The sequence below is a fragment of the Guillardia theta genome (assembly GCF_000315625.1).
Source record: "Guillardia theta CCMP2712 unplaced genomic scaffold GUITHscaffold_2, whole genome shotgun sequence".
NCBI classification, from domain to species: Eukaryota; class Cryptophyceae; order Pyrenomonadales; family Geminigeraceae; genus Guillardia; species Guillardia theta.
This window is the reverse complement of record NW_005434672.1, coordinates 660,548-685,085: the sequence shown is the minus strand read 5'-3', so window position 1 is coordinate 685,085 and position 24,538 is coordinate 660,548. Positions and strand designations below refer to the sequence as shown.

Sequence of the window (24,538 nt, the reverse complement as noted above, 5' to 3'; positions counted from 1 at the left end):
GCTTCTGACCGCCCAGATCTGCCGTAGCTTCTCAAGCTACACCGACCGGGAATCGAACCCGGGTCTCGCCCGTGGCAGGGGCGTATTCTACCACTAGACCATCGGTGTGCGGGGCGCTGAAGCCCCTCAGTTCGATACCGACCACCCGTCCCTTAGCCTACATATCTCCTACTACCCCCTGATTACCCTACCCCCTCTTCTGCCTTTTCACAGGTCCGGTCTAACCCCTGCTTTCTCCTCCGTCCCGGCCCCAACCTTGCTTGTGCATGCTCGTGCCTGTGACCCGTTATCTCGCTACTAGTCTTTATCTCAGACCTCTGAGGAGCATTCATCAAGCGCTGAGAGAATCACTTCCAAGTCGATGTCAGTCGGTAGCCGTTCAGCCATCAATGTCGGCAAGGAGAAGTTTCACGTTGGAACAGCCGGACTCGAGGCCAACCAAACATCCAAGGCCGGAATTCGCATTGAGCGGTGGAACTACATTAGAAAGAGTACTTGTTAAGAAGCAGCTGTCGCCTTTGGGCTGCTATCTAGAGTCAAGCATTCAAATCCCTTCAGGCACATGGATTCTTCGAGAAGTGGGAAAGGTCTGTAATGTTCCTCTTGTCAATGTTTTGAGGGCCATGTTAGTAAATTGTGATTATTCCTATAGGTTACAGATTCACCCAACATGCATACAGTTCAGCTGAGTGAGTCGAAGCATCTTGATTGCTCCGGGAACATCCGATTTACCAGTCACTCGTGCGACCCAAATTGCAGGATTCTGATAGATAGCCATAATTCGGAGATCATCCTGATTGCCATCAAGGACATAGAGCCATCTGAATGCTTGTCTTTCGACTACGAGACTACGGAATGGGTAATCTCTTTCGGTTCGATGGCTGAGTTTTGATTTCGATATCTGACAGCTAATGAGCGACCCTTTCACCTGCAGTTGCGGGTCACGGAATTGCCGTGGTTATATTTCTGGTTTTTCCAGAATGGACAATTCGAGCAGAAGGTTGCTTCCTCGAGAACATTTGAGCCCCTTCCTTCTGACCAAGTTGTCCGGCTTTTTGCCTGAGAGCATCGGACAATCATAGGCATAACAAGATAAGTTTGTATCAGATTGTCGATAGATCAAATTCCTCCGCCTCAATATTTTTTCAATATCATGATGAATTCTTGAGAACAGCAGTGCTGTGCCTCAAATTGTCTGATATTTGAATATCATGATCAATAGCTCAAAGCAACAAGGCTATGTCTGAAATGTTCCATGTGAATGTTTTTTTTTACGAGTTTCAGTAGAAACCAATAAAAGAGCAACATCAACGCAGATACCTCTACATCATGATTTATTATTCTGGAATCGAATATTTTTGCAGTTTCGAAAGATGTGTAGATGTGTCTGTACTGGTGCATTGATGGCTGAACGGCTACCGACTGACATCGACTTGGAAGTGATTCTCTCAGCGCTTGATGAATGCTCCTCAGAGGTCTGAGATAAAGACTAGTAGCGAGATAACGGGTCACAGGCACGAGCATGCACAAGCAAGGTTGGGGCCGGGACGGAGGAGGAAGCAGGGGTTAGACCGGACCTGTGAAAAGGCAGAAGAGGGGGTAGGGTAATCAGGGGGTAGTAGGAGATATGTAGGCTAAGGGACGGGTGGTCGGTATCGAACTGAGGGGCTTCAGCGCCCCGCACACCGATGGTCTAGTGGTAGAATACGCCCCTGCCACGGGCGAGACCCGGGTTCGATTCCCGGTCGGTGTAGCTTGAGAAGCTACGGCAGATCTGGGCGGTCAGAAGCCTAGAGAAACCGACTCTTTTTTAGCCTACGGGCACAGGCCCAGACTTGCAACGATCGGACTCTTTTTAGCCTACGGGCACTGGGCGGCCCGGAACTTGCGGGCGGCTAGCGGCGGCTTGTCTCACCGGGCTTAGCTGACCCCCGGCCCGGCGGACTTATAGTACTCCCCGGCGGCCAGGGGGTGACACGCGCCGTAAGTTGTCTCAGGCCGGGCTCAGCTGACCCCGGACTGAAAGTTATTTGTCCGCTCAGGCCGCGGCTTAGCTGACCGCCGGGGCCCGGACAGGCTACCGTACCGTTACTAAGTTAGTTACTCACGCTTGCCACGGTCTCAGGCGGCTTACTAAGCTAGGCTGCCAGAGTCAGCCTGCCGCAGTGCCGCTTCAACTGAGGCGGCGCCGCGCGGTACTCACGAGGCTTGTCTCGGGGGCTCAGGCCCAGCTGACTCCGGACTTACTACAGTGAGTTACTCAGACGCTTGTCTCAGGCTTAGCTGACCCCGGATTTCAAGTTTAAGTTGCTCACCGTCTTGTCTCAGGCTTTAAACTTTCCGCTCAGTGACCCCGGACTTAAGTTACCGTACTCACAGAGTCACGCTTGTCTCAGGCTTAGCTGACCCCGGACTTAAGTTCAAGCGGCCCTCACGCTCAGCGGCTTGTCTCAGGCTTTAAACGAAGTTTCCGGTTTAGTCCGCTGACCCCGGACTTGAAGTTACTCACGCTTGTCTCAGGCTTACTGCGGCTGACCCCGGACTTAAGTTGCTCACGCTTGTCTCAGGGCCCGAGGCTTTAAACTTTCCGCTGACCCCGGACTTAAGTTCACGGTTACTCACGCTTGCGAGTCTCAGGCTTAGCTGACCCCGCCGGGACTCGCTTAGCTGACCCGGGGCCCCGGACTCGCTTAGCTGACCCCGGACTCGCCTAGCTGACCCCTGACTCGCCTCGCTTAGCTGACCCCGGACTCGCTTAGCTGAACTCGGACTGTTGAAGCACCTGATAGGAGGAAGCTTCACCTCAGACAATGCCAAGTAATCGACGTGGCTCAAGTGCACAGATGCTTAGAGCCTCGGAATGCATCCCTGGAGAGGACAGCAACACAGCGGCTACAATAAGGTCATGGACATGGGAGAACAAGGGGTCTGATCAAAGAAGACAGTACTATCATGATCATCTTAGCGGAGGACTTACAAGGGATACACGAGACCACTGGTGACCTCCAAGCATGCTCCTACGGAGACACAGGACCTGTCAAGGTCAAGGGAGCAGCTACATCAACTTCACAGAGAGCGTTGGATGAGAATCGAAGACCTCGTCATGTCAAGCCTATGACTCCGAAGTTTCTCAGGGAACCCTCAAGCTACGGAACCAGGCCTCGGACCGGTCGAAGAATCATATCGCAGATACTGAGAAGCGTAGAGTACCGGTAGTCACCGAGTGGTAGTTCCTGGGACCGGGCAGCCCCTATTTTAGGGACCGAGGAAGAGGAAGAAGGGCCGCACGCATTTGCAGGACAGGGAAAGGAGAACGAGGTGTATGGTCTCTGTGAGACTGGATTGCTTGAAGTAAACAAGCTTGACCATCTATACCAATCTCTTATCACCTCCGTTTGTTCTCTGTCACAGTGATCCTGATATCTTTCCTGCGCGGCCATTCGTGATATCTATTACCACTGCTACAGAAACTTGCAGTCGGTGCTATAACTGTCTACTTCGGGTGTCACTGTCATTGTGTCACCGTCCGATCTGTGGAGAGAAGGTTACTGGGAACTTCAACATATTCTAAAATTTGGACTCGCTTAGCTGACCCCGGACCGTGGCTTAGCTGACCCCGGACTCGCTTAGCTGACCCCGGACTCGCTTAGCTGACCCCGGACTTTTATTACTCACAGTGGCAGGGATATGATACCTGACGACCGGCTGGAGTGGACCCCCACCCCTTGATATAGCTTGTTCCACCCCACCTATTATAGCAGGGTCTACTACCGTTGAATTGTCCACCTGCCTATCTCCAGTCGGTTCGCTTCTCCTTCCCTCCCTCCCTCCTTTCCTCCCTCCCTTCCTCCCTCCTGTCTCCTTCCTTCCCGTCCTTCCCTCTTCAGTGCTCTTTATATCTTGTCCTTCCCTTTACTTCTTCACCCTTCCTCTTTGTCTCTCCTTCCGTTGATCTCGTGCTGCTTCCTTCCCTTCACTTCCCTCTTCATCACAGACTGAAAGTTTGTCTGTCTTTCGATTCGCTTCACCCGTCATCTGTGCACTCCCGTTCCTTTGCATTACAAGTTCGCTCTGCTGTACCGATGTTGTCCATCTGTGATCCACCACCTTAGTCTGGGGTAACAAGTATTTCCTCCACAATTTGTGAAGATTGTGTTTGTCGGTGAATGATTCACTGTTTTGCAATCATCTCAAACTTGCTCTTGCTAAATCGTGTTGTCCTATACCTGACCCCTGCAGACTCAATATCTATCTTGCAAGGATTTTCTTAACAAAGCCAAGCATTTAGTCACTTTATTAATCAAGCATCATCGCTTCAATGAGTGACTTGAAGCATGAAAGCATTCTTCCTGGCACAGCCACCAATGGTGAGGAAGACCAGAACACGGCAACTTTGTCGGGTCATCATGCCAACCATGAAAGTCCTCAAAGACACCTGCACGTCCAGGTGACTGAATCACAGCGCATGCGCCATCCCAGCCTTCTCTTCTCGCCTGAAAGCGCAACCATACCATACCCTGACTACCCAACCAACATGCAATTCGACATCCGTGCCAAGGTGACTTTGACATTGCCTTTGATTTCATTGATTTGGTTTGATCTGTTTGGCAGACTATGTATGGGCTAGGTGAGTAAAATCTATCCTGCTTGATTCGAAGATGATGCAATCGATTGCTAACCTCAGCTTTTCCTTGCAGTTGAAGAAGTTGCTACTGAGTTTGGCGCTTCTGGAATGGCCAAGAAGCTGCTGGTTTTGAATAACAGGCAGGCGGCTTCCTTCAACATGGACTCCATAGGAAAGCTGATAGATGCTTTTGAGCTTCACGAGAACCCAAGGCTTGTTATCAAACTTCTCAACTCAGAATCAGGTGCAGCACATTATCAATGGTTCACCAACACCTTTGCATCGAGCTTTGAAGCTCATGAGTTCGATCCACAGTCCAGCATTTGTAGCCTCAGCCCGGAAACATGGCACCTGTGGAATGATAATTTCCTTCCGGGGAAGCAAGGACCATCAATTGATGCGATCGAACTCGATGAGGCAAAGGTTAAGCTCGTCAAGTTTTTCTCTGACGTCGTGATCCCCCTCTGTGCCGAGACCAACGCGATTGTTCTGCTGCCAGCGTCAGACTGGGACGTGGGGGCGCATGCCTTTTGCCAGGCAGCCAACCTGCTGCGATCCAAGTGGGGAGAGAAACTGCCGTTCTCGATGTTGGGGTTCGGATGGCGATGGGTGTTCCAAAGGAAGTCGACTGAAGAAGGCAGCGTTGCCTTTCATCTCTACAACAGGTCGAATAGTTTCCGCAAGAACTACGATATGATGGAAGAATTCAACGAGAAGTACTCGGGTCCTGATAGAAGCAAGTGGGTCAATCCAGATCTTCTTGCTGGTATTGATAATTATATCCTTTGGGAAGGAGCGGCTTTCAACAGTTACGGGAGATTCAGGCATTGGGATACGCTGCCGGCAATGTCGCTAGAGAACTTGATCTTCAGGTATTTCAATAAGTCGATCCCATCGTTTGCAATGCGATGCACCAGAACCCATCCTCTCATGCAAAACCAGGTGTCCTCGCCCATCTCTCTCTCCCTCCAGCTGATCTGCCTCAGGTCTGCGTGGATGTCTTGAACTCTTCGGTGCCCGTCCTTTTCTTGGACCTTCGAGACAGACAACTTGTGACAGGAGAAACTAGAAGAGAAAAGCTCATGACGGCAGCAAAACAGGTTGTGCAATACCGTGACAAGTTGCTTGAAAACTTTCAAAATGAAGTGTATGACATCTGCAATATCTCTTTTCTCCATGCTGTTCTCAAAGGGCATTACGATCTGCAGGAGAACAAAGTGGTGAATATTTCATTCGATTCCAGTCAGTATGAATCGCTCTCAGCAGCAATTGACCGGAAAAATAAATTTCGTGATGGCGATTCGCTCGAAAGAGACAGCTGGAAAGAGGATCTAGAGTTTGTGGTGAACACATTGAAAGAGGAGCACATTCAAAGCTTCTGGCAAGTCGTTCAAGTGTGCGAGAAGAAAGGATTCAAAAAGAAGTGGGAGACTGTTGAGGAGCTCAGATCGGAGATTTCAGATCAATCTCGCATTGAGTACGGGGAGCAGGTAGCAAAGATGCTCTCCTCCCCCAAGTTCTTTGGGCGGAATGTCAGAGACCTCGAGGGGTTGCGCACTCTCATCGACAAGTTCCTGAGCGTCGGCAAGACGCCGGAGGAGAACTCATTGCAAGGCCTCAAAGTCTTGCAGGAGGCATGGAACACTGTCGATGTTTGTGCGCATGTTGCAAACAGCTACAAGCTCATGTCCAGATGTCTTTACCTCTTCTTGCTGCTTGTGGGTCTCGCCACAACAGCTGTGACGTTGCTTAAGGTCAAGCTCGACGACTGCAGTGTCTGCATGGTCTGCAAGCACGGCAACAGAGCCAGGGACATTGTCTTCTACGTTGCCATGGTTGCTGCTGTCGTCTGGGCTCTCGCGTCTTACTACAACCCGACGCAGCGCTGGCGGGTGCTGAGGAACGTGGCGACGCGACTGACGAGTCAGATCTGGATGTATCGGGCGAGAGCTGGACCGTTCCAGGTTGTCATCGCCGACCCCTCAGCTCCTGACGTGCAGCTGCGAGACCGGGTGATGCAGCTGCGAGCAGAGCTGATCGAGTCAGCAGGCATGGAGCAGACTTCTTTCATGGCCAAATACCCGCCCCGCGTCTTCACTCACCATCAGAACCAAGACTGCCCGCCTCGGAAACAATCCTACAAGGCTGACGAGATGCAAGATAACCATCACTCCCCGCTGCCTTCGCACCAGTACATGGAGCTCCGTGTCAACACCATGATCAAGTTCTTCCGTCGAAGACTTCCTCTATACAAGTTTCGCGTCGCGCTCTTCAACTGGCTCATCATTGTGCTGATCGCAGCTGCTGCTGCGGTCGCCAACATTGAAAGCGCGGAGTATGGCGCGATCTGCATGGCCTTGGCTACAGCTGTAGTCTCGTGGATGGAGTTTGACGGCACACGGCAGAAGCTCTCGCGGTACAACAAGTCGCTTGTGTCGCTCAACAACATTGTCACCTGGTGGAACAGCATCTCTGACTCTCACAAGGCTTCTGTTGAATCCGTCAGTCTGCTGGTGATGCAGGTGGAAAGCGTGATCGCTGGGGAGAGCGACGCCTGGTTGGCTGTGCCGATGACGAAAGGAATCGAGGAGAACAAGCAGAAGCTTGAAGCTTCATACGACATCACCACGCGACGAGGTTCATTCTTGTAAAGGTTGAAGAGCCCTGTCGTCTGTTCTTTTTTTTCTTCTTCTCATGATTACATTCTGTTTACAAGAGATGTCAAAAGTCAAAAGCTGCAGTCCCCAAGAGGTCGGAGAGCATGCTCTTGAGGCCCGTCCTCTCGTCTCTTCCCTCTCTGACAGGTCTCAGCGTATCTGCATGCCAGCAGCTTCTCACTTCGAGCTCCTAGCAAGACTCTCCTCACCTGGGTCCAGCAAGATGTATGCATGACCGTCTTCAGCTGATTCTGAAGGACAGAAACCATCGGGAAGCAGCGAGTCGTCTCGATCGCAGTCACCTTCTCCTTCCTCCTCCATCGCGCCCCTGCCATTGACACCCCCACTCGTCCTGCTCTCCCCGAGCGTGTCTTGAGGGCCGAGTCTCCTTCCTCTGCTCTACACGTGAGCTAACAGGTTATGAGCCGCAGCCCTCACTGTCTTGTCTGCGCATCATTGACGTGCAACAGCAAAGTCCTGCAGACGGACTGCATCCTTCGAATCTGAACTGAAGTCACCATCATCATCTTCACACAACAGTCACCATCATCATCTTCACACAACAGTCACCATCATCATCGTCATACAACAGTCACCATCATCATCTTCACACAACAGTCACCATCATCATCGTCATACAACAGTCACCATCATCATCTTCACACAACAGTCACCATCATCGTTACATAAGTCGAAGGTGTGGCCTGCCTGACCTTTGAGATCGTTTGGATTCTTTCTTTCTCCAACGCCTTGACCTCTTGTTCTCCTGCCGCTTCATCACCTTTCACTACACCTCCCACGCTCCTCACGGGCTGAGCTTCGCCCTGCCAACTTCGCGATTGAGATCTGCACGTCATCCAGTTGAGAAGATGCGGACGAGGCCTGCTCAAGTCTCACTGCGAAGAGGAGGAGGAGGAGGAGGAGGAGTAGGAGGAGGAAGAGCCATCTCTCACCTTCCGCTCCATGCTCGCCGCATACTTCCATGCCGGGTCAGACTGAGCTGTCGCAGTTCGGACGAGAGCGAGTTCATCGGAGGTCTCAAGAAGAGAGTGAGAGGAGAAGCGTCGAAGACTCGTCACCACCTGCTTGCCGTCCATCTCCTTGCGGACAAGAATGACGGAGTGAGTGCCTGGGGCGCCTGGGGGGGTTCAGAGAAGCTGGCGGGGAGGGAGCGGGTGACCGTAGGAGAGTATCGTCGCCTCCTCCGCCCTCACCCCTTTCAAGTCTTGCCCGTCGATCTTGAGGAGCTGAGATGAGCGCGTGAGCGACAGCCATGGCCTTCTTGTCCCCAACCTCACACCCAGCTGACAGCACGCGGCTGCTCCTGGCGGCTGCTGCCGCAGAGGATCCAGGGAGAATGGAAGCGATGACAGGAAACGCCTGCTCGCCGTTGACCCTCCCGGCCCCGTCCTTGAGCTCCAGACCTTCACCGCAATCACGAGACAGGAGTGGAGAGGAAGGGAAGTTGAGGAGAGGGGAAAGGAGGAGAGGAGAGGGGAGGGGAGTAGAGGGGAGGGAGAAGGAGAGGGGATGGAAGGGGAGGCGAGAAGATAGGAGTAGAGGGAATGGGAGGAGGGAAGAGGAAAGGGGAAGGCGGTGACATATCAACCTAGTCCAACGGAATTACTCGATGTGCTTGAAGAAAGAGCGTGAAAGAGCATTCGACGTAAGCGTTGAGCCTCTTGGAAGAGATTCAGGTGATCTTGCAGTTGCTTGCGAGAGCTTCAGGTGTCTTCGAGCAAGTTTGTTGCTCACCCTCTCAAGCTCTTTCTCCACCATCTCTCTTCGAGCTTCACAGTACCCGCTCTCCACAGCCTCCAGTCGCATCTGACCGCCTCATCTCTCACCGACGACTTGACACCTTCAATTTCACCTTGTCGCAATGGTCGACGCTCTCCAGACAGGCCCTGCGGAATCTTGCATCGCGCGTGAGGATGAGGGGGAGCTGCGGCTCCGCGAGCTTCTCCGCGTCTCTTTCAAGTCTCCTCAGCTTCTCTGCCTTGCCCTTGGCCGCGTCCTGGAGCCCGTCAGAGACTCTCCCCGCCTCGCGCGTCAAACTTGAATCATCTGGCGGAATTTGGCGTTGGATTGGATCACTTTGTCCAGTTTTCGACTTTCAGAGGCAATATGAGAAAGGTAAGAGAACACAAGGACAGAAGCAGAGAAGCAAAGAGGAAAAGAGAAGAAGAGCAAGAGAGAAGTAGAGCAAGAGAGAAGAAGAGCAGGAGAGAAGTAGAGAAGAAGCGAAAGAAAGAAGAGAGGAAGAGAGGAAGAGAGGAAGAGAGGAGGAGAGGAAGAGAGGAAGAGAGGTTTGTGAAATCAGAGACCGCAGGCTTGCTTCTTCTTCTTTGCTCTCATCCTCGATCTCCTTCACCAGACGACTTGAATTTCGCTCGCTATTGGCCGTGTCGTCGAGCTTCCAAGTGAGGGTATGGATGGCACGTCCAAGCCAGGCAGGAGAAGAGGAGAAAATCTTAGGGAGAGGAAGTGAGGGAGGAGCAAGGAAGCAAAGGTCCTTCACATCTTCTGCCATCTTCTCGCGCGTCACTTCCAGTTGGACGCGTCTCATCATCTGAGAAGCGGCAAGAAGTTTGTTCTTGCTGTTCTCCTGTGGTGGTTCAGACGAGCTTCGGTCGCCTCAGCTCTCACCTCCATCAGCCTCGCAGCTTCTCGTGCGAAGGCTGAGACGACGTGGCTGCGCTTTTCTGGCGTCTCGTCGCCTCGCGTAGCTGCCGAGCAATCAGATGCGCCTGCTCGAGCACTCGAGCGTCATGTCATGCCCTCCGTCTGCGAGTCTTGTTCCAGCAGCCCTTTCGCTTCGATCATGACGTCCTTGTTTCCTTGCTCCTTCATGCATCGACTCAGAGGAGCCTCACGACGAGTTAGGAAGCTCACTGCTCTTGCGAGCTCCATCAGCATCTCTCGCTGCCCTCCCCTTCTCGCACTCGACTCCTGTCATCATCTTCTCATCATTTGACTGCAGACAGCAAGACAAGCACGTCGAGCTGCCGCTGAAGCTCTTTGAGCTCGTTTTCCAGTCGTCGAACTTCCTTTGCAAGCTGCGAAGCATCAGGAGAATGGAAGAGGCGTGAGGAGTCACTTGAAGTCTGCAGGAGAGCTCTTCCTCTGCGCTTCTCCTCAAGGCTGCGACCTAGAAGATGGAGGGTGAGAGGAGGAGAGGGGGGGAGGAGAAGAACCTCCTTGATGTACATGAAACGATCCCTCACTGTCACGCTTGTCTTGTTGGCGGTTGACCCTCTCGATGGTTGGGAGAGCCTCTCGCTCTCAGACTCGAGCGCATTCAGCTTCCTGCCTCAAGACTTCATCCCCTGAAACTCGCCTCGATCTTGTGCCTGGAGGACGGAGAGTTGGTGCGAGAGCTGTAAAGCCTCAAGGTCAGTCGAGGAGACAAAGGAGAGAAAAGGGACCTTGGCAGGGAAGGTGACGTTGCTGAACTTCTTACTGGAGTTGCTCTGCGGTTGAGCACGAAGGTAAGAAGGGAGGGGAGGGGAGGGAGGAGAAGAAAAGTTCAGTGTACCTCTGGGACGTCAAGGGAGTTCTATCTCTTGAACTCTCTCTTGTCTCATCGTGACTGCGAGAACAATCGGTCGCTCTCTCCTCATCTGCTCCTCTCCTCTCCTCTCCTCTCCTCTCCTCTCCTCTCCTCTCCTCTCCTCATCTGCTCCTCTCCTCTCCTCTCCTCTCCTCTCCTCTCCTCTCCTCTCCTCTCCTCTCCTCTCCTCTCCTCTCCTCTCCTCTCCTCTCTGCTACCTCTTGTCGTGACTATACTCGTCAGCCTCGTTCGCATTCTCCGAGCTGATGGTCTCGAGAGCGAACTTACTTCTTCGATGCATGGTATCTTCGTCGTGAGGCTTTCAACCAGCCTCAGCCTCTCTCGCCCTCTCTCACTCGCTCTCACCACTGGCTTGTACACCACGGGGGTTGGCGGCTCTATGGATTCCAAGATCGCGTCCAGCCAGTCGATCATGTTCTGCTCGGAGGAGGCGGCAAGCAGGTACTCCTTCCTCCTCTTGCCATCGAACACTCGAAGGACATACCGATCTTCTTCTTGCGCATCTGATGCATCTGATGCATCTGATGCCGTTGCTCGCTGTGGTCAATCAGACTCCTCGTCTTCCCCCTTTCCCCCTTCCCCCTCCCTGTACCATTTTCCTATTCCATCCCCCGAGCTCTATCTCATTGGCTCACCCGTAGCAGAATCCGCGCCTCAGCCTTGTCGTCGGAGAAAGTCTCTTCATCGGCGCTGAAGACCAGCAGCTCTCGCTTGGTCAGAACGATGTACTTCTCCTCCCTGCCTCACACGTCAGAAGTAGCTTGAAACTCACCGCGCGACCATCTCGCCGCATATTTGGACCACAAGTCGAGAAATCCCTCGAGAACAATCTGACTAGATGAGTCAAATTCTTGTCGTCGCTGCATCAACCGATAACCGTGTTCTTCTCCTCGTCAGCCGGTAGCCTCGGGTCAGACTCGACCTGGCCAAATTTCAGTCTTTCTGAACCTCTTAAGTCGACAGCTTGTCAAGCGACATTCTTCTGCTGTCAAACGCGTCAATCCTCTGACTGCAGGGAGGCAACAGCAAGAACCTGCTTGGGATCAGCAGACTGCAAGCCTTTCCGCCATATCACAAACTGATTAGGGTCAGCGCACGTGCACTTGCTTGGAGAGGCTGACATCATCCATCGTGTCGCACATGAACTCTAGAGTCTTCTTGTTCGTTGGGTTGTAAAGCTTCAGAGAAACTCAGATCGAGGCCTCAACATGGCAAACATACGAGAAACGAGTTGTGTTCCTCGTTGTACTGAACGTTGCTATTCCCAACTCCTGGCAGAGGGTTGAAACCACAGATTCTTCGCTAAGACGCATGACGTACTGATAGTCTCTAGTGGACTTGCAGATGCTTGAAAATCCTTGAGGCTATGATAGCACATGAAGTTCACCTGGTCAACTGTGCAGAATACCCTCGAGTGACAGTCAGCGAGGCGAGCAGAAGGGACAAGAGTGTGTCACTTGTCCCATCTTGTCTTGAAGAACTTCTGGGACTTGATCATCAGATGGCCTTGGATCTTCCCGTTGCTCTGGAACGTCTGCGTCTCCGACTCCGAGCCTGACATGGCTGCCTTCCACAGCATCTGCCATCCCATCCATCACCTCCTGCCGCTGCGCCGCCCGCGTACCATGGTCATCCTGTCGTGAAACAAGATGTCCAGCGACTCGTCTGAGCAGAAGAAGCAAGTCAAAGGAAGGCAAGAGAGCGTCTTTCTGCACACCCTTCGACTCCACATGCAAGATGTGCTCATCGTCGTCCTCCGAACGCGCTTCCACTCGGGCTCTCTCAGGGTCGACAACCAGCAGCTCCTGCCTGCCCTCCCTGAAGTCTCTGTCGTCGTTGTACGCCCTGCTGCTCGTCAGTTGGTCGCTCGTCCCAGGTCGCAGCAACCTCAGCTGATCGTCCAGCACCACGTAGCACGGCAGCCATTCTCCATTGCTGACGCGGATCTCGAGGAAGCCTTCGTTCCTCACGCTCTCTGCTGCCGCTGGAGCACAGACATCACCTCAGAGGCACCTTGACACCCTCTGCCTCCTGCTCTACCTCTGCTGCGACTCGAGCTGGGGGGCGTCAAGTCAGGGGTGTAACCTTCGCTTGCGCTCTCCGCCATGCTCTGAACCCCAAAAAAAAAGGTCAAACGACAATCACTGGAAAATTTGTTGGCTCTATCCTCCCCCTCCTTTGTTTGCTTCGGTTTGTCCTTCTTTTTCAGTCAAATAAAGAATGGAAACAACATCAGTCCCATGAAGGCGATCAGGCCCAGAACAATGCGGGTGAGCTAGTGAAGAGAGGGAGAGGAGGGAGAGGAGGCAGAGGAGGCAGAGAAGGGAGAGGAAGGAGAGAAGGGAGAGGAGAAGCATAATATCGATATGGGCGGCGCCATCTCTGTCTCTGGCCGGAAAGAAAGAGTACCGAACTACCTCCCGAGGAGAGGGATACTGCGAGCTCTGGGACTGAAGAGCAGTGCGATCAAGCTTGATCATGTGGGTAGCTGGCTAGAGGTCAAAGTTTATGAAGGAAGCTCCCTTCCGTCTGCAGACGACAACGGGCTGTCAGATCCATACGTCCTAGTGCGTCTTGACGGGCAAGCGGAGATCAGGAAGTCGTCAGTTCGCAAGAAAACATTGACTCCCCGATGGGACGAGTCGCTGTTTCTACCTGTGCGAGCAGAACTAGCAAGTGGACAAATGACGAGGAGAGGAAAGCGCCAAGGAATCTATTCCTTCGTGGCAGGAACCACTTTAATCTTGGAGTGCTTTGATTGGAATGAAGATAGAGAGCATGTCTTCTTAGGCAAGGCTGCCGTCGATCTGCACGGGGAGTGCTGGGATCCTGATGCTTACGAAGAGAGCAAGCGAGGCGAGAGCGACAAGCTCAACCTAGACTTGGATGAGTGCATGCGTGAGCTCAAGCTTGATGGTGGCGGAGTGATCCGGATAGGCCTGCTTTGGCGAACGAACAAAGACGATGCTTGCGATTCTATCTTGAGGATCTTGCTGGAATCAGGAGAATTCTTGCCCTCAGTCACTGTCAACGGCCTGTGCGACCCGTTGGTGCAGGTGACTCTGCTGAGGTGCTGGGAGGGTTTGAGAGCATTTGACAGGTTGAGTTCATGGGAAAGAGTTTGACATACTCTACATGTCAGAAAACTCAATTCCCGATATGGCAACAGAGCTTGGAGCTCGAGATCGACAGCAATGACCTGCTTGACAACTGTCTGCATGTGCTCTGTTTGAATGACGACGAGAACCGAACGATCTTGGGGTCAAGGGACATTCACCTGAAGAACCTTAGTTATGCCTCGGAGCTTCCGAGACACACCTACAGGATCTTCCCTCCCAACGCCAAACAGGAGGAGGAAGACGAGCCCAGGGAGGAGGGGCATCCAGGGTTGACGTTGCGCATGACGTTGATCCCAAAGTCTCAGTCTTCTTCTGCTGATCAGAAACTCCTGGTGACCTGCTCGGATGCAGCTGGGGTCACCTTCAGGACGTACGAGGGAAGAAAGCCAGACCTTCTCTTGGCGGTCGCGTTGGGAGACAAGGAGAAGAAGACTCGTCTCAAGATCCAGACCGATCAGCCCGTGTGGAATCAGACGTTGGAGTTCGACGTGATGTCGTGGAGCAAAGACACGACTCTTATGTTCTCCCTCCGACACGTGGACGACAGCTGTCAGGTGCTCACGTTGATGTGAGATCGTCCTTTGAGACTAGCGCAGGAAACGCTGATTGCAAGCGCTTCCTACTCAATGCAAAACTTGGAGGTCGGCTCGCAGCAAGCTGTCGAAGTGGAGCTTGAAAACAAGACTGAGAGGAACAAGACAAGTATACACGTTCGAGTGTCGCTGCTCTTGAAGAGGAAGAAGGAAACGGGAGTGGGAGACAGCTACCTTGAGGTTACGCTCGGCTTTACGTCTGTCTGACGGTGACCTTGTCCTGCAGATTCGCGCCATCGAAGCTCGAGGGCTGCCGGCCCTGGACAGGAACGGCACCAGCGACCCTTACCTGCTTGTCAAGTACGGGGACGTGGCTAAGAAGACTTGCGTGGTGTACCAGTGCCTGCAGCCGCGGTGGAACCAGACGCTCGTCTTCGCTGCTGCCGCCAACGACGTTGACTCGCAGGTTGTGGTCGAGTGCTATGATCACGACATGAGCTGGAGGGACGACGGCATGGGAGGGTTTGTGGTTGACCTGGCGCAGGTGAGGGTGGAGGCTTACTCGAGGAGCTGGCACCAGCTTGTTCATCCGCAACATCCCGAGTGGAAGGGAGAGGTTCTCCTCTCCTACGGCATCTTCTCTAAGTCCATGAACGAGAGCCCGAGCGGCACTCTGGAGCTCAAGATTGTGCAGGCCAAGATGACGAGACAAGAGCTGCTTCCTTCCCGCTCTCTCAGCTTGTTCGTGACTGCCACCTTAGGGCCCACCACTCACAAGACCAACGTGGTCACAGCCTCCTCAGACGCGACCTTCGACTGCCTGCTCCTCTTCCGATGCAACTTCCCTCCTCCTGGCCCTGTCGACTTGGAGCTCTTCTCCTGCTCGTCAGGCTACTCGGATGTCTTTGTCGGGTGCTGCTCGCTCTACCTCGGCGACGTGAACCTTCAGCAGCGGTCAAAGTTCCTTCTTCCTCTTCTCGACAGCTTCGATCGCGAGCAGGAGGTGCCAAGCAAGCGAGGAGAGCTGCTGGTAGAGGTCTGCTTCCATGACAAGAAGGCAGCGGCCGCAGCAGAGGCTGACAAGAGACGCAGCGCCACTTACATGGAGGGGAAGCGATTGGTCGACCCTCTGCTGACCCCGGAGGAGGCAAAAACTCTCGTGGTGCGAGCACACGAGGTCTTGACGGGAGGAGACACCGAGGAGGAGGGAAGACGCGGGTGGCGGGAAGTTCGAAAGTTGTCGCTCGACTCGTCCGGCGTGGAGCTGAAGTGCTTCATCACTGACTCCTCCCAGGAGTTGCAACGAGAGGCTACGGGGTCCAAGTCGACCCTCGACAGGCTGAAGGAGGAGGAGATGGCGCGGAGAGAGAAGTACGACGAGAGGAGGAAGCAGCGAGAGTTTGTCATCGCGAGGGAGTCGAGGAGGAAGAAGGAGCTCAACTACCGCGGGTGCTGCGCGGAATGCGGCAGAAGATTCCTCGTGGTCGAGCCGCCTGTGCGGTGTGCGGTATGTGGCCTCTTGTTTCACGAGCCCTCGTTCCAGACAGTGAAGAAGGCAGAGGCGAGTTGCTTCATGCTGCACAAGCCGGAGGAGATGAAGTTGATGTCGGAGAGCAAACTGTCGAGCCACGAGCACCAGAACGAGATGCTGATGAGGAAGCGATGGGACCATGAGTTCGCCTGGAAGCTCAAGAACCAGTCGCAGAGCGAACGACTGAAGCACATCGAAATCGCCGATTTCTTTCAGAAGACGTTCTTGCAGGAGGAGGAGGAAGAGGAGCAGGTGATGGAGGAGGAGCAGGGGGAGAGGGAAAAAGGCAAGGCGAGCAAGACGAAACAGGCGGCGAGGAAGGGAAGGAGGAGAACGAGGATGGGGAGAGGTCTTTCCGTCGGCATCTTTCGGAATCATCTTCAAGCTGACTTGTTTCCGCTTGAGTGTCGTCAGGGGGTTCAGCTTGAGGAGACGTTCAGGTCTCTCCATGTCTACATCTCTGCCGACGCGCATGACATGCTCCCTGAGCTCGACCTGCTTGCCCAGCAGACCTTCCCTTTCCTCCAGCAGCTGCTCCTTCCTCGCAGAGTCTCGCTTGTCCCCGTTGACTGTCGCGTCGGCATGACGCCTGGCCCATTTCCTTTCACCCTCCTCCGCGAGCTCTTTGCCGAGATCGCTCGCTGCATGCCTCTCTTCATCGGCCTCCTCGGCGAGCGCTACGGCTGGGTTCCCTCCTCTCCTTACCGCCTGCACGAATCCCTGCTGACCCCCCAGCTGGAATGGCTGCGGGAGGTCCCCGCAAACTTGTCGATCGCGCACCTGGAGATCCTCTTCGCATTCCACTGGGAGGGAGGGAGAGGCTGGCGGCACGCGAGCTTCTACGTGCGGGACCCCGCGGTGTTGCGCTCCTCCTCTGAGTTCGTCCGCCTGTGCCGGGAGGACGACAAGGAGGTGAAGGAGGAGGAGCGCAGGGATTTTGAGAAGCGACTCCTTGAGCTGGAGGCTGCGGCTAAAGTGGGAAGTTTGACTAGCGGGGAGGTTCCAACGTCAAAGGGCGAGGCAGTGATGGTGCAGCTGGTAGAGGGAAGCGACCTGGTCAACATCATCCTAGGGGAGGAGGAGGCGTCTGAGGTGTCGGAGTCTACCGAGGAGGAGCAAGAGGAGGAGGAAGAGGAGGAGGAGGAGAAAGAAGGGGAGAAATCGTCTGCACCTGCTCCCGTAAGCAAGTCAAAGCGAATGGATGGTGAAGGTGAGAAGAAGAAGAAGAAGAAGAAGAAGGGGTTGTTTCCCACCTCTCGCTTCCTGAAAAAACTCGGGATGAAGTTGTTCGAAGGCCCGCGAGACTCGCCCAGAAAGAAACAAGAGAATGCGCAGGCGTCGCTGAGGAGGAAGATGAAAGGCAAACGAAAATCTGTGGATAGCCAGAAAACAAAGGCAGAGGACAAGGAAGAAGAAGACGACGACGACGACGATGAGGATGATGACGATGACGATGACGATGACGATGAGGATGAGGATGAGGATGAGGATGAGGGAGAACACATCTCAGGATCGAAATTCGGAGCTGAAGAGGTCTCCAACACGGAGGAAGAGACGGGAGTTGAGATCACTCGTGAGCCTCTGCATGACCCTCTTGCTCATGCTCTGCTGGAGGAGAAGGCGCAGCCGTCAGCTCAGCCTCCTCCTCCTCCTCCTCCTTCTCCTCCTCCTCTCAGTCTCCTTCCCTTCAGCGCCGGCTCTGCCATGTCAAGTGAAGAGTTCGCCAACCTGGTTCGGTCGATGAGGTCGCACAGGGTCGAGGAGGAAGCGGCAGCAGTTGTGCTCGACCTGTTGGACATGCTACTTATCGACTCGCAGCAAGTGAGCACAACCAAAGAGTTTCTCGAGAGAAATGGAAGGCAGTGGCCGAAGCTGGAGCAGCCCGAGGAGGAGGAGGCGGAAGGGAACAAGGAGGAGGAGGAGGAGGAGGAAGGGAGAGAGATAGCTGGAGGCAGAGTTGAGGCAGGAGAGTGGACTTCGAACCTCGACATTTTTGTCAGGTTCGAACTGGACTCCAGCTCGCACTCGTCTACTGTGGTTGCCAACCAGGGGGAGCTGGAGAGAGGTTTCGTGGGAGGCCTCTGGAAGTTCGAGGAGGAGTTTCAGCTGGAGGGCTCGCCCTCGAGTAGCAGCAGCGTCTCCGTCGCACTCTTCCTCCGCGAGAGGAAGGCTCTGCTCGAGCCGCCCGCCCCGCTCGTTCTCAGCTCCTTCCTCGAGGATCGGCTGGTGGAGGATGACCCCGTCGACCCCCAGCTCGTCGCCATCCAGCTGGGGAGGGCGGAGGTGCGGGTGGACTCGCTGATCCCCGGGAGGTGGAAGAACGTCAACCTGGACTTTCCTGACAACCCGCCGGCCAACCTGCTGGTCCGCATGAAGCTCTTGTCCTCCTCCGCTCCCATCTCCAGGAGCAGGAGAGGAGAGGAGCGCGTGAAGCCGTCTCCTGCTCTCAAGCCCAAGCTCTCGCTGTGGCAGCGACATAACACAGAGGATCGGGAGGAGGCAGCGAAACTTCGGAGCCTCAAGGAAGAGATAGCGAGGAGCGCCTCTTCCGTCTTCATGCACTACCCTGCCACCTTCCAGGGCGTTGACTCGAGCAAGCGCATCCTCCTCTCAGGGCTGGAGAAGTTCTCGAGCAGAGTCACGCTCGACCTGCTGACAAACATCGAGATGCTGAAGCTGCTGGACAGCGAGGGGGAGGCCGACAGCGATGCTGCTCATCCCGTAGCCGTCGCTGCTGACATGCTGCTGGGCTTCAGTGACTCGCTCAAGGCCTCCCTCGTGGGTCGGACGGAGGTGCTGAGCAGGCTAGAGAGCTACTGCCTTGCAGAGAAGGCGCGAACTTCGTTTCTGCTGCATGGCGACAAGGGATGCGGCAAGTCTTCCATCCTCTGCGCCCTCGAATCACGTCTGAAAGAACGAACTCGCGAGCTGAAGCAGGAGGGCGCGGACATGCTGGGGGTGGATGTTGTCGCGATCTATCCCTCCGCTATGCTCTCCGAGTCCGTCGCTAAGTTTCCTTTCTGGCTGGTGAACCGACTGACGGCAGAGACGGGCAAGCAGGTCTCTCCTCCCTCCACTGTCTTCTCGCGCAGAATCGCGAGCTCAGAGCGGAGCGAGCTGGAGCAATGGAACAGCAGTCGCAACAAGCAGCTGGAGAAGTGGAGGAGGTACATTCAATGGCAAGAGAGGAGGGACTTGATTCTTGTTGTCGATGGGATGGATCTGATCCTCGGGGAAGCCGATCTCGATTGGCTCCCTCGTGTTCTCCCTCCTAAGATGAAAGTCGTAGTCGCCTGCTGCTCAGGCAGCGAGGCTTACAACCTCCTCCTCAGCCAGGGCTTCGTGTCCGACTCAGATGCCCTCCTGGTGCCTCCCCTGACGATGATCGAGAGGAAGACGATCTTGAGGGGGCTCTTCTCCCGCCGCCTCTCGCTGGACATGGACGAGGCCTCGTCCCTCGCTTCTAAGCACGCCTCCGTCTCGCCCGACTACCTTCGTCTCTGCTCCTCCTACTTGCTTGACATGCTGGCCAAGGAAGAGAAGTTTCGTGCCGGCGCTGTCATCGCCGCGCTCCCTCCCAGCATCGACCAGCTCGCTCATCTCATGCTCAACCGAGCTTGCTCGCGCTGTGGTGTGCAGGTCGTCAAGGAGGCTGTTGGGTTTGTCCTCTCCGCTCGCAATGGCAACTTGACGGTGAGTTGACATGCGTCTGCTACCTATGAGCTGAACCCCAGCAGGTGATGGAGCTGCGGCAGCTCTTGAGCGACACGCCGTTTGCCAATGAAAGCAGCTGGCAGCTGGCAGCTGCTGCCTCGTCGCCTTCCCCCTCCTCCTCCTCCTCCTCTCAGTCTTCTCCCTCCTCCTCCCTTATGATCTGGGGCAAGTGGATGGCACTGCGCGACTATCTAGAGCCCCTGCTGCTGCCGGGAGGGTCGCGCAAGCTTCACGTTCCTCTGTTGAGAATCTCCTCGCGGCAGGTGATCGACGTCTGCCTCTCACGCTTCTTCCCTTCCGGCATTGCCCTCTCCTTCCACCATCGCATCGGGCAACTCTACCGAGACCTGGCGGACCCGGAGGGGATGTGCACGTGGAGGGGTTGGAGGCAGGAAAGAGCCTTCCTGTACCTCCCCCACCATCTCTTGGCCGCTGGTTTCAACGAGGTCTGCAGCTCCTTGCTCGTGGACCTCGGCTACCTGCAGCAGCGGCTGTACCTGAACCAAGCTCAAGACCTTCTTCGCGACATGAAGCGACTCCTCCTCCTCGCCGTCGCGTCCCGTCAGGCCTCGCGGTCTCTCGCCAGCAGGGAAAGGGAGCTTCTCGTCCAGACGTTTCTGCTCTTGAGCAGGCAGAGCGAGACTCTGACCTCTCACCCGTCGCTTCTCTTCCAGTCTGCCTGCAACGCTGGAGGTCAGCTGGGGCAGCATGCGCTTCAAAGGTTGTTAGTTAAGACAGCTTCGGGGAACTGAAGGTGTTGCAGAGTATCGCAAGGCTGGGAGGGGCAGAACTGGATGAGAGAACGAGGGGAGGGGAGGGGGCGGGGGGGGGAGATCCCCTGCCGTCGCGTCTACTCGCACAAGGGGAACGTGAGGAATCTTGTGATCTCATCCTGCGGCACCATCATCATCTCCGGAGCAGACGACGGCAAGTTCAAGGTGAGGAGGGAGGGAGCGCGAGCTTGAGCTTGAGCTTGACGTTTCTAGGTATGGAACATTCTTGGTACCCTCGAGAGGACCTTGACGAGCGAGGACGGGGGAGGTCACACCTTCGGCTGCCTCGCTGCTGCTCTCTCCTCCGACTCGTCGCGTCTCGCGTTGGCGTCAAGGCAGGGCGGGCTGCATGTGTACGAGGCGAGCAGCGGAGACGAGATCTCCTCCTGCACAGTCAAAGCCCCGCACGATCAAGTGGCCGAGGAGTTTCACAAGAGGCAGCAGACGCTGAGGGCCTGGCAGAAGCGAAACAACCCGGCGCTAGAGGAGGACTCGTCTCATGCCTGGGGGTTTGCAGTGACGTCGCTCGACTTCTCCAAGGACGGGAAGTTGGTGTTGGCAGGTATGGCAGAGCACTTACGAGCTGGGAGTGACGAACAGGAGCAGGTTGTGCTGACGGGGACGGGCATGTCTTCGAGCTCGCGACCAACCTGGAGCGCTTCACCCTCGTCGAGGGGCATGGTAACGGCAACTCGTCGCGTTGCTGCCGGTGGGATCGAGCCAACAAGTTCGTTGCGAGCTGCGGAGCCGACAGACGAGTCATCGTATGGAGCATGCCTGACGACCTCGACCAACAGAGAAGTTCTGTTTCCAGCAGCAAGGTTCTTCCTCTGTCCCTCCTTTATCTCCCCTCCTCTCTCCTCCCTTCCATCCGCCTCTTCACCCGTTGCCTCACTGGACTCTCTTCTGCAGATTCCTCGAAGCTTCGCCCTCCAAGGTCATCGAGGTTCCGTCAACTGCCTCGCCTGGTCTCCTTTGAGCGACCGCATTGTGTCAGCTTCGGACGATTGTTCTCTTCTCGTCTGGAAGGTGCAGGAGAGGAGGGTGCTCGGCTCTCTGCAGAAACACACAGCCCCAGTCCTGTCCTGCCTCTTCTCCTCCTCAGGGCTGTACATCGTGTCGTCGAGCTTCGACGCCTCGGTTGTTGTCTGGTCAGCAGATCAGTTTCAAGTGCACTACACCCTCCTGCAGCACCCGGGAGCCGTGTACTGTCTGGCGCTGAGTGAGAGCGAGGAGACGCTTCTTTCCGGAGGCTCGGATGGACTCTTCATCATCTGGGACCTCCGAGGAATTCTGCCAGATGCGATTCAAGTCGCGGGAGGACAAGGGCCCCTTGAGGGAGGCGGGAGGGGAGGAGCGCTGCTGGAGATCTCTCGGTTAATCGCAAGCTGCATGGCGTGGAATGGCGACAAGGAGGACAAGAACCTGCGGCACCGCGGGCAAGTGACCTCCCTTCACATCTCGCACGGGGGAGGGTACATGATCTCCGGGGGGTCCGACGGCAAGTTGATTCTAACAGGCTTGCGAGGAAGCTCCTCCCTCGCCGTCCCCTTCTTCGGGACCGCGAGCGGTGAAGGGATCGGGGTGGCTCGATTCCTGCAGCAGGGGCTCCACCTGGTGAGCGGAGCTGGGGACGGGGCACTTTCTTTGTGGGATTTCAGCTCCCTCTTCCGGACAGGAGCAAGCGCGCCAGAGCTCGTGATGAAGCTGACCGGTCACAAGGCCATGGTCCTGTCGTGCGCTGTTTCGCCTCTGCAGCCTCAGCTCGTCTCGTCATCGCTCGATGGGACGGTACGAGAACCCGCCTCTCATCCCTCCCATCCCTCTCATCCCTCCCATCCCTCCCATCCCTCTCATCCCTCCCATCCCTCCCATCCCTCCCATCCCTCCCATCCCTCCCATCCCTCCCATCCCTCCCATCCCTCCCATCCCTCCCATCCCTCCCATCCCTCCCATCCCTCCCATCCCTCCCATCCCTCCCATCCTTCGCTTGCTCTGCTTCTCGTGCTGACATGGTTGCAGGTCCGCGTGTGGGACGCGAACGTGGGGAGTGAGGCGGGGCGTCTCAATCGAACCGCCTTCTCATCATCGGGCGTCGCCTCGTCCTCCACCCTCGCGCTGGACTTCAGTCCCAACGGGAGGTATCTCATATCGTCCGGGGGCGACAACTTGGTGTGGATGTGGGACGTGAGGCAATCAGCACCTGCGCGGCGATTCACAGGGTCCAACCATGAGTTCCGAAGTTGTAAGTTCTCACCGACAGGTAAGCAGCAGCAGCAGCAGCAGCATGCTCCAGTGTCTCATGGTCTCTACAGGGAACGAGGTCCTCGCTGGCTCGACTGATGGCACGTTCCGGGTGTGGGAGGCGGGAGGGAGGTGAAGGCGGAAGTGTCACTAGGATGAGTCCAGCTGACCGGTCGGGGCATCAGGTCCATCAGGATCAGCCGCCAGCACGCGTCGGACGTCACCGCATGCTCCTACTCCCCTCGCGGGACCCACATCCTCACGTGCGGGCTCGACGGCTCCGTCTGCGTCCTTGACAGCTTCGACTTCAGCGAGGTTGAGTGATCTTGTTGGCGGTAGCTGGAGGTTGAGGCGGGCCCGAGCAGGTGGGGAGGTGGGCCCATCACTCTGCGGTGACGTGCATGGATTTGGCGAGCATCAAGGGTGAGTCAAAGTGTACCAGCTGAACTCCGACTGTGACAACGACGATGCCGTGCAGGCGGCGTCATAGCGTTCGGAGATGCGATCGGCGAGCTCCATCAATTGGAGGTCATGGCAGGAGTATGCGGGAAATGGCATCTGCTGTAACATATCACCACAAGTCGCTGCCCGCACCCATTCCGATCAGTTCAGTGTCAGGCCTGCTGGGAGTCACACCGGCGAGTCGTGGTCCTGGTGAGTGCCTCCGACGAGACTCAGGGTCGGCCTGCGGCAGTGGCCCAGCAGTGGCTATCCCGCCCCCCGCTGCCCCCGTGCCCGGCCATCCCTCAGTGGTGCCATCCCGGCAGCCAGCGGCATGCCAGGGCAGCCAGCCCGGCAGCTGGGCCGGCGGCTGAGCATCCCGGGCGGTCAGCGGGGTTGGGCGGGGATGGGGGCGAGGTAGAGTGTTCAATGTTTTTCCCGCGCTTGTAATTTCATGGAGGGGGAGGGAGAGAACAGAGGCGGGAGATGCGGCGAGTTTGCTGCGTCCTCTCCTCCACTGCACTAGACGCTGAGCTGAGACCGCTAGTGGCGAATGACAGGAGGCGACCAGCATAGATAGATTACATCCAACTTCGCTCCAGGATTCGTCTAGCAAACCATTGGTTGAGATGCGTATGACTCGACTGGCGTGCTTGTACTTTGGAATCTTCTTGGTGAGCAGGGAGATGGAAGCGCATGCTGAATGTCTTGGGTGGATTCATCCCTCCCGTAACCCAAGTCGGTGGAACGCTGTACGTGCTCACGGTAGCAACACCTGTAACCCACGAATGCATTCCCATGGATCAGACGCGCGCTGGGATCGAAAGAGGACCGGTGAAGACTTGCTGTCGACAAGCCGTCTTCTGACTACCTTCATCAGACTCTTTCAGCCGTATTTCTCCTCACTTCAAGAAGCTATTACAAGGTCGAATCCACTGATTGTTGAATCGAGATGTTTACAAAGTAGGCTAGATCACAAGAAGACTGAACTACGTTCATCTGAGCAGCACGATGGCATTTCATCAAGGAAATTCGAAGAGGTGATCACCGTACAAGCAAGATCGAATCTAAGTGCAACCCACACAGGAATATGCAAACAACGAGGACATTAAAGACTATGGAGAGCAAATGGATGACAGTACCACGGAGCATGGTAAACGTGATAAACAAGGCATGGTGGTTTTAGCGTGCAAGCAGGTCTCTATCGTGTGATCGTCGAGCGTGAGCATTGGGCGCATCAGGTGCTAAACTCGAGGCAAACCTGTGGTTTTGATTCTGCTCTGCACAGGCTGCAGTTCGGGCAAGGACAGACCCTGCCGACGGGGATA

At 55.4% G+C, this 24,538-nt stretch overlaps 5 protein-coding genes and 2 non-coding genes across 7 annotated transcripts; 4 read left to right on the top strand and 3 right to left on the bottom strand.

Moving 5' to 3' along the window:
- Positions 1-37: 37 nt before the first annotated feature.
- On the bottom strand, positions 38-108 carry GUITHDRAFT_t4. The gene has a single exon. It is a non-coding gene; the product is annotated as a tRNA-Gly (tRNA).
- A 281-nt stretch (positions 109-389) lies between these two features.
- GUITHDRAFT_131886 (hypothetical protein) lies at positions 390-892 on the top strand (the record flags this gene model as incomplete). Its single annotated transcript, XM_005841824.1, has 2 exons — positions 390-587; positions 653-892. 2 exons carry the CDS (start codon positions 390-392, stop codon positions 890-892), a joined length of 438 nt encoding a protein of 145 aa, XP_005841881.1.
- A 790-nt stretch (positions 893-1,682) lies between these two features.
- On the top strand, positions 1,683-1,753 carry GUITHDRAFT_t7. Its single transcript has one exon. It is a non-coding gene; the product is annotated as a tRNA-Gly (tRNA).
- Positions 1,754-6,601: 4,848 nt separating this feature from the next.
- GUITHDRAFT_149900 (hypothetical protein) lies at positions 6,602-7,283 on the top strand. The gene has a single exon (XM_005841823.1). The coding sequence runs from the start codon at positions 6,640-6,642 to the stop codon at positions 7,273-7,275; it is 636 nt and encodes a 211-aa protein (XP_005841880.1). The 5' UTR covers positions 6,602-6,639; the 3' UTR covers positions 7,276-7,283.
- A 62-nt stretch (positions 7,284-7,345) lies between these two features.
- Positions 7,346-12,233, bottom strand: GUITHDRAFT_99549 (hypothetical protein; the record flags this gene model as incomplete). The annotated part of the gene is made up of 25 exons (XM_005841822.1): positions 7,346-7,440; positions 7,491-7,532; positions 7,584-7,675; positions 7,720-7,784; positions 7,995-8,047; positions 8,091-8,163; positions 8,235-8,318; positions 8,364-8,419; positions 8,462-8,528; positions 8,575-8,691; positions 9,037-9,108; positions 9,155-9,298; positions 9,340-9,394; positions 9,609-9,889; positions 9,931-10,031; positions 10,177-10,432; positions 10,479-10,590; positions 11,053-11,153; positions 11,201-11,392; positions 11,491-11,593; positions 11,636-11,685; positions 11,733-11,777; positions 11,953-12,033; positions 12,077-12,126; positions 12,176-12,233. 25 exons carry the CDS (start codon positions 12,231-12,233, stop codon positions 7,346-7,348), a joined length of 2,445 nt encoding a protein of 814 aa, XP_005841879.1.
- Positions 12,234-12,308: 75 nt separating this feature from the next.
- GUITHDRAFT_99548 (hypothetical protein) lies at positions 12,309-12,962 on the bottom strand (the record flags this gene model as incomplete). The annotated part of the gene is made up of 5 exons (XM_005841821.1): positions 12,309-12,434; positions 12,480-12,520; positions 12,573-12,700; positions 12,743-12,839; positions 12,896-12,962. The coding sequence occupies 5 exons, from the start codon at positions 12,960-12,962 to the stop codon at positions 12,309-12,311; spliced, it is 459 nt and encodes a 152-aa protein (XP_005841878.1).
- Positions 12,963-21,455: 8,493 nt separating this feature from the next.
- Positions 21,456-22,887, top strand: GUITHDRAFT_60242 (hypothetical protein; the record flags this gene model as incomplete). Its single annotated transcript, XM_005841820.1, has 4 exons — positions 21,456-21,836; positions 22,233-22,316; positions 22,548-22,747; positions 22,800-22,887. Coding segments are annotated over 4 exons (753 nt in total), but the record flags the coding sequence as incomplete, so codon positions are not given.
- Positions 22,888-24,538: the final 1,651 nt, after the last annotated feature.